This window comes from Pinus tabuliformis, chromosome 5_1 (assembly GCF_031772625.1).
Source record: "Pinus tabuliformis cultivar Carrire ecotype Pingquan chromosome 5_1, CPIR1, whole genome shotgun sequence".
Lineage (NCBI taxonomy): Eukaryota > Viridiplantae > Streptophyta > Pinopsida > Pinales > Pinaceae > Pinus > Pinus tabuliformis.
The window spans coordinates 457,239,415-457,247,580 of NC_142305.1; the positions used below are offsets into that span (position 1 = coordinate 457,239,415).

General features: G+C 41.2%; 1 protein-coding gene across 1 annotated transcript; it reads right to left on the reverse strand.

Moving 5' to 3' along the window:
• Nucleotides 1-453: 453 nt before the first annotated feature.
• Nucleotides 454-1,827, reverse strand: LOC149165460 (E3 ubiquitin-protein ligase RING1-like). Its single transcript, XM_089431143.1, has one exon. It carries the CDS (start codon nt 1,551-1,553, stop codon nt 591-593), a length of 963 nt encoding a protein of 320 aa, XP_089287269.1. The 5' UTR covers nt 1,554-1,827; the 3' UTR covers nt 454-590.
• Between the last annotated feature and the right edge of the window lie 6,339 nt (nt 1,828-8,166).

An 8,166-nucleotide genomic window follows, 5' to 3' on the forward strand; every position in this document is an offset into this window, starting at 1 on the left:
GCCCTAAAATAATTCAGAAAGAAATAAACCTAAAAAACATGAAACAGGTAAACTACAGCCCTAAAATAATTCAAAAAGAAAAAAACCCTCAAGGACTTAGGAATTCTAAAATTCTGAGAAACTACAAAAGTCTGGATTCATTACAAAAGTCTGGATTCGTTAAGAAAGGAACAAAATAATAAATAACAAAATCCTTAAAAATAAATAAATAAATCAATGGATTGCTGTGAAGATTGCTTTAACTCATGTAATTATCCATTTTCCTGTGAAAATTTTGTCCTTCTTATTCCTGTGAAAATTATTACTTGAACAGATTTCTTGAACTCATGTAATTGTCCATTTTCTTCTTGTGAAAATTTTCTCCTGTGAAAGTTATTACTTCTGATATATAAAATGATGGCAGTCAATAACATTGTCGGAAACAATGCGAATAATTCTTTAAAAAAAAGAGAATAAAATACTAACCTGGCAGTTGAATATCAAAGATGTAATAAGCCCATACGAAATATAAGCAGGGCAGAAGTTCAGTCCACAAAAGTAGATCTAAGATTTCTACGATGAAAGCTATTTACAGTGAGGCCTCGAAATATCTAATCCAAAGACGGCTCACCAACAGGAGCCCCTTCTTGCCCGTTCCGCCCATCCCTTCCACGTCTCGACAAAAACAGGGACCTGATAAGTGGCCAGGGAATTGCCAGAGAAAATTCCCTTCTCATCTCACTGCCAGCATGGCCATTGTGTCTGCCCTCCGAATCTGACGTGTTCGCCTGTCTGTCAGACCCGTCCCTTCTGTTCTCCTCTGACGAATTGGCCTCCTCCGCTTGCCGTTTCTCCGCGTCATCATCCTCGTCATCGACCGGCATCTGGTACCGGCACACGGGGCACGAGCTGTGCAGCTTCAACCACGGCTGAATGCAATCAGAATGGAAAAGGTGCTTACATGGCATCTCACGTGCCTCGCTTCTCAGTTCAAACTCCTCCAAACAAACAGCACATTGCGACAAGCCAGAGTTGAGGTGCTCCTCAGAAATTTTCACAGCGGGCATGGCCTCAACGGCAGACCTCGAAGCCGGCGGTGTGCCGTAATGGTTCGCGTCGTTCTCTGCAAGGCGTTGGATCAGCCAGTCAAGCCCCGGTCCCATGAAATAGTCACCGGAGGCCTCAGGCATGGGCACAAAAAGGCTCCCTTCCTCGTCATCTTCATGCTGGAGAGCAAAGGGGTTCATTAAAAGAACTCTTTCAGTACCTCCCGATACTCGATTCCTGACCACTGTAGCGCCCAGGGGTTGCAGAAAGTGAAGAATCGGTGACCTTTCAACCACAAACATCGCAGGCCTTCGGCCCTGAGGCTCCCGAGCAGCGATAAAGATCCTTTCCCTTCGGGTCGAATCAGAGCCACCAGACCGGGACTGAGCTTCTTGAGTCCGTCCACCTTCGATTTCTTCAACAAACCCTTCATTGCATCTAGGGCAACAGATCTCTTCTCCAATTACATTGTGTATTATTTCCTTGCATATGTGGCACCAGTATTCAGAGCCCACAACGGCTGCCATTTTCAAATTCCAACCAAAAGAAAGAAAATGCTCTGCAACTCTTTACCCTAGCACAGCAGAGGAAAAACGCTTTGTAATTCTTCTTCAAATCTGGCCACGAATCGGCAGCTCGAAAGTGCAAAAGAAAGAAATTCAGTAGCAGAGGAGATGTTTCCTCGGTCTCTAATGTGATTGTGGAATTAAGCCGGAGAACTGCTTATTTGTACAACGGTAAAGAACAGTGCGGAAACTTCCTAGAAAGATCTCGAAACCGAAGTATGAACTGCTTATTTGTACAACGGTAAAGAACAGTGCGGAAACTTCCTAGAAAGATCTCGAAACCGAAGTATGTCCAATTTTAATGTTAATGGTTTATATATTATATATCATTTAAAAACAATTATATATATGTGAGAGAAAAAATTAATTTTTTATAGCTAATATGTTTATTTGATTTTATATTTATTTCATTTAACTTTAAAAATACAATTTAAACAATAAAAAATAACACATTGTATTTTACAATGTAAAGAAGTTTATATGTCAAGTAATTTGATCATTCTTAGTTAATGTTAGATCCGTACTTAAAATAGATCTATGTTGGTAACCAAAAAATCATTTTAATTTTCCTTGATAAAATGTTCAATCTACATGTTATATAAAATATTTTATTTTAATCTTGTATATACTCTATATAACATTCAAAAATACGCTTTAAACATAATCACAAAATTTAATTGTACAAAAAACACATGTTTTTAATGTAATCATTGTTGATAATTGAAAACTCTAGCTTATCATCCACAAGCTAATTAAGCAGTTGAGTCCTTCAACAAAACATTGCATCAAGTATTAATCAATATATGTGGAATAAACCAAGATGACTCAAATGATATAATGTTAGCAATATTAGGTGTGTATAAAACATCATACAAGAGAGCCACTAGTTAGACATCTCTCAAGCTAGTTTATGGTCGGGAAGCAATAGTCCCACTATACTCTAGATTAACACTGAAAATATTTTCTGGTCTTAGATATGACAATGATAGATATAAGTGGTGGAGACTTCACTAGCTAAATGCATTGAAGGATGAAACCGTACAAGATTGTGATTCCAAAAGTGATATTGATTTCTCTGAGTATTTTATTCAGTACATTGATTGGTTGAATGATCATTACTAATTTCAATGGTGACATGGCGAAAATTTATCTACAATCTAAATCTCTTTGCTTCTTACAACTTCTTGTATTGTGATGTTTATGCAATTTAGTAACATTTGGCTCCAAATGATTTGTATCACAAGTTATGTAATTGTTAAGAAAGTTCTCAATTTCTGGATTGCTTTGTTTTCCATATATTGGAGCATTTTCTATCCATGACAGTCCATGTTCATGTTCGTTCCTCTATTTTTAAACTTTGTTATGAAATGGTAATCAAATATTTTTCCAAAGAATGTACTATCATAACATATCATTCGATTTACAACATTAAGTATGTGTCTATAGTTTTGATGACATTTGAATGGATATTTTCTTATAAGGTAATCAATGTCATCATCTTCTAATATATCAGTATCAATTTAGTTTCTCTATTTCTAAACAGTGTGACCAATGTATCTAGTAATGGTTCCCATCAATGCGCTGCACTTGTAAATGTCACAAAGAAAGTTGGAGGTCCCAATTATCGTATCATTGCAAATATGCTTTTTTAATTTGTTCCAAATGATTAGGAGATATGCGAATGTTTTTGAAATCTATGCATCCAATATCAAATTTCAATAAAATTTCCAAATTTTCTTAATACTTGACATCTCTTTCTAATATTTTTCTCCCTCTTAGTTGCACTTTTCTTATTCGTACCCATATGCAAGAGAGAATGTTATGATTGCATTCTCTTGAAAAAAAAAATTGTTGTGTGAAATGAGAAGTCACCACTTGCTTGCAGCAATTCCCATTGCATTATTTTTTGGTAGCTAAATCTATTTGTGATGTCATCATCACGCACATCACCATAGAATAATGTTGGAAAGTTCATTTCTTTTACATATTTTTCCTTGAATATCCCAAGTTGTTGTTGTCCTTCAATAGCTGCAAGTTCAATAATCTTGTCTTGCAATCGTAAATGCATTGTGACTCTATTAATCCATGTATCAATGTTTCAATAGGTGCTTCATTATTTGCATCACTATTTGTTGGCTTATATGGGCTTGACCCAGGTTTGGAATAATTATTTAGCCAAACAAACCCGTAGCTACCGACCCTTTCGGCAACAGCCTGCAAAGCACAGACTGAAGTCTCACCCGAGGTAGTAGAGGAGAGTGTTGGAACCAGGTTTCCGCACCCTGGAGATGTATTGGATGTGGTTTTGGTCTCATGCACTATTCTGCAGTTTCGTGCTATGTCAGATCCCAACAGATCGGAATACCCTTATCGCACTTATTATAGATGGAATCACTTATTACTGGTTTGATCTAGTTAAAACGATCTTTAAGCAAACATTTATTACTTTTGGATTACTTCGTGCATCAAGACTAATCCAGTTCACATGAATTCAATCGTATCAAATGTAGAAATCATAGCAATTCATCTATCATAAAAGAGTAAAGTCGCAACCAACACAGAATTTAGAAGAAACTTAGCTTTATTATCAATCTTCCATAATACATCCAGATCCACCTTGCGCACTTAGCTATAGGGGTTTGCGCACACAACTGCAGACATTCTAGGCCTCTGCGCACACAGCTGCAGAGCCTCTACCTTCTACGCTACTCCCTTGTGTTGAAAATGCAACACAATGATGGAGCTTAGTGAAAAGAAGTCGCCTTCACTAAGTGGGCCCGCAGGATATTTTTGGCGCAAAGTCTATTTTTGGACATGTGGATCATGGTCTATGAGTTGCAGGATGTTGTTTATGGATGATTGGTCATGTTGGGAAAAATAGATGGACTTCTATTTTTGGTTCATAGCGTGCTGAAGTTCCTGGACCTCTGCTTCCAACCTGCACAGTGTGGGATCTTCCTGAAGGATAGTGAGCATATCAGTCGACTGAGTTAGCAACTCGGTACATTCTTCAGGTGATCGTGCAAGCATCGCGTGCCCCATATCAATAATGTTCTGGTGTTGTACTACTACCTTTGGAGGCATTGGTGGTGGGACCTACAATTTTAATTCTGCGATTTGTACACTGAGTTTGAGCTGCAGCCGTGTGGCCTCTTCCTTAGTCCTTAAAAACTTCATAACCAACGTACGAATATGTGCTTCAATGGCCAAGTCCCCTGTAATATTTATCTCCTAAGCACTCAAACAGGCATCCGCTACTACCTTTTCGATCTGTTGTTTTTGGGTGACTGCTTCATCGCGTTGGAGCTGTAGCTATTCAATATTAATTCTTTGCTCTTGGAGTATCTGGTTGGCGTGGTCGGCCCTTGCATGAAGTTCAATTGCGGTGTTGTCGTGAAGTTGTTGCAAACTATCACGTGGGAGTGAAACCACGTTCAGTCCCAATTTGGTAAGTTGTTCTAGTATACTCAGTCTTCTAGTTGGTTAGTGACCAAAGCGCCAGCCGAAATCGGAGTAGACTGAGCAACCTGGGCTCTGAGCAATGGTTCTGTAGCTGTCATACCGGAGGCTTCTGTAGAAACACTATGGCCTACCTATGCAATTCTTGATCCCAATTCATGTAACTGTGTCCGGAGCTCCCCCAACACAATGTGTTGTTCCAACATAGCCTCATTGACTGCCTCTCGAGTAGCTTTGCGAACGATGTTTTCGATGTCATTTAGATTTCCCTCCATTAGGGTGGTAACTTCACTATCGGGCTTAGATGCTTTTGCTTTCTTTCGTGTCTTTTGTCGCTCTGGTGTGGCTGAGCGCTTTAGTGGGGTATCTATTGCGACCGGCTGAGCAGTTTCCTTTTGAGTGCCTTTGTCCTTTGCTGGTGTCTAAGTGCCTGGTACTGTTTTGTTTGTTGCTGCAAGTTTTACCTCTCACGCTACCTTAACCTCTGCAGCATACTGTTCGTTCTTCTTTTGTTATGCGGCACGCTTGGTTGCCACTTTTTGTTTCTGAATTGCAGCCTTGTCTCGTTCCACTATAGTGGGTCCTCTCCAAGCTGTAGGCCAAGCCTTGTAAATCTTGTGAACAATGTCATTAGTGATAATGAACCAGAGAGGGGTCCATGTCTGGGCTCGGTCCTTGCGCGCCTGGATGTAGACGTGATGCATATCTGCTTTGAATTCCACAATGTGCTTCATACTCTCATAAACTTCATTTGTTAAGCATGGTAACGTATTGATCCACTGATGCACAGTTATGTCCATTAATACCCAAAAGATCTTAATTCCCTGAATTCTACTTGCGTCCTTGGTCGCCCAAAGGGACGCATACTATGCGGCTTCCAGCCATTCTGGGGTTAAAATAGTAAACTGGTTGTCGTCAAGAAACTCAGTAGCGACTAGTATGAGGGACAGTAGCAACCATGCATAATAGAATGGTTTGCTTCTTCTTGGGCTTCGCGACAATTGTCTAGAAATTCTTCTCAAAAAAACTGTGACCAATTGAATCATACACTAGCGGCACATTCTTTAGTGGGTGCAATAACTTCAGCAGAGACCTCAGAGCTCTGACATTTCCTCATTATTTTTCTTGCCAGCAACTGAGTGGCCACCTAGACTGTGTTGTTGGAAATATTGTGAATGATGTACCCTCGCGTTCCCTTGGTGAGCTTATATGTCTTCTTTATTCGTTCTATCAATCCCACATCGTTACTTTTGGTTATAATTTCCCGAGGGTTCATCCGGCGCAGGGTGGATGCGAGACTTGATGAATAAGTTCTGCTTTGATACAGACGGGTTTACCGACCCATAGAATATCTTCGTGCACTAGATAGAGCAACTACTTGATGACTATCATAGTAATAGGGGGTCGGAGAAAGTGCAGAATTTCTAGGAGAGAAAGTAATCCAGCTTTGTCCACCTTTCGCAACCACTCTTTTGGCTATAGAGTGGTCACCATGCCTTCTATCATATGGTCCATTAAGGCATCCATCGCTATATGGGGAAATTTTGTTCGATCTGCAAGGTTGCAATCGTTGAATTTCATCATGGTGATACGACCAACCATCGAATTTTCTAATGGGACATCTTTCAGGAGAGAGGGGGTAGTGATTATACTTCTGAATTCATCCAGGTTTGTGGGTACCTTGTTTGTCCCCTTACTTGGAGGCATATACTTGGGTCGTCGCATTGGCTATATAGGGTCTTCCTCAGAGATGTCCTCTTCGATCCTTGTGGGAGACTCTTCTGTTTCTTCCTCGCTATTGATGATAATAGTTTTACCTTTTTCCTTCATTGTGGACTTGCCAACCTACAGGTGTCGTGGCGACCACCGAACTGATTCTGGGAGTGGAGGTTTCTTCTTGCTCTTTGGCGTCTGGGGGGATTTACAGTGTTCTGCTTCCTGCGATGACTCTGGCTGTGGACTATCACCGGTAGGCCTTTGAGCTTTCAAGATGACATCTTTGTATTGTTGTGGCAATGCCAGAAACCACAGACTATTTTCAACTTCCTCGTTGCTCATGACGTAGGTAATACAGGCCGATTTTCTTGTCGGATAGTACGACGTGGTGGTGTGACCTTTGTGCTGTTTATATATCGATTGAACCCAAAAACCATGCAGCTTGTTTTTGTGATAGCTCATAAATGCGATTTGGATGGTTATGATTTTTCCTTAATGGCTTGCCATTTGCTTCAAGGTGATTTAAATGCGCCATCATACCATGATCAGTATCTTTAACGGTCACTTTCCATATTTCCTTTACAGCAGTGAATCCCCAAGGTCGCAGATGTGGTTTCTGTAGGGGGCCGGTGGCCATATCACGCCATTGTATAGTAGCCTGTTTTATAGTCGCGCACCCTCTTCCAACTACTTGGGGTGCTGGGACTGAACCCTCGACGGATAGTCAGAAGGGCGAACCCTTCCCGCGGGTCCCCAAGTTCCTCATTGACCCGGGTCGCGAGCACCCTAGATGTCCTCCTACTTCTATCACGGAATTATGGTGTGTGCGCCCCTGTGGCTTCTGGTGCAGCCATATCAAGGTAGGAAAGCCAACCATGTTGGTTTCCTTGGGCCATTCCTTTTCGTCATCTAGGGCGGCCACTTCTAATTGAATTTTCTCGATGGCCTTGTCCAACTTCATACTGTGGTCATAGATTCGGGCCTCAGTTTATTCCAACTCATCAACTCATTGTTTTGCACGTCGAATGGCAGCCCACAATTGCTGAACCGTGTCGCGGATGCCATCCCTAGTGGGGGAAGCTATTCCTATAGTGTCCAATTGGGCCGTATGGGGAAGGTTCCCTCTAACATGATGATCTTGTGATCCACTATTGTTTGTTTGAAGTGTCGGTCATCCACCATACAGCCGTAGTCTTCGTGCTATCGTTTTGTGCCAACTTAACTGCCGCACATATCTTCCAATTCGGAGTCGAAACTTTCTCGTGTATCTAAGATTCCCTGATCCTTCTAGCGGGGGCGCGCGCCCTGTCTGCCGACACACTGGGCGGTTCCTGTAATACACATATGAGTTGGTCTTCAGTGGTTGCGTCCTACTATTTCAAGTGATGTCTTTCCTCAC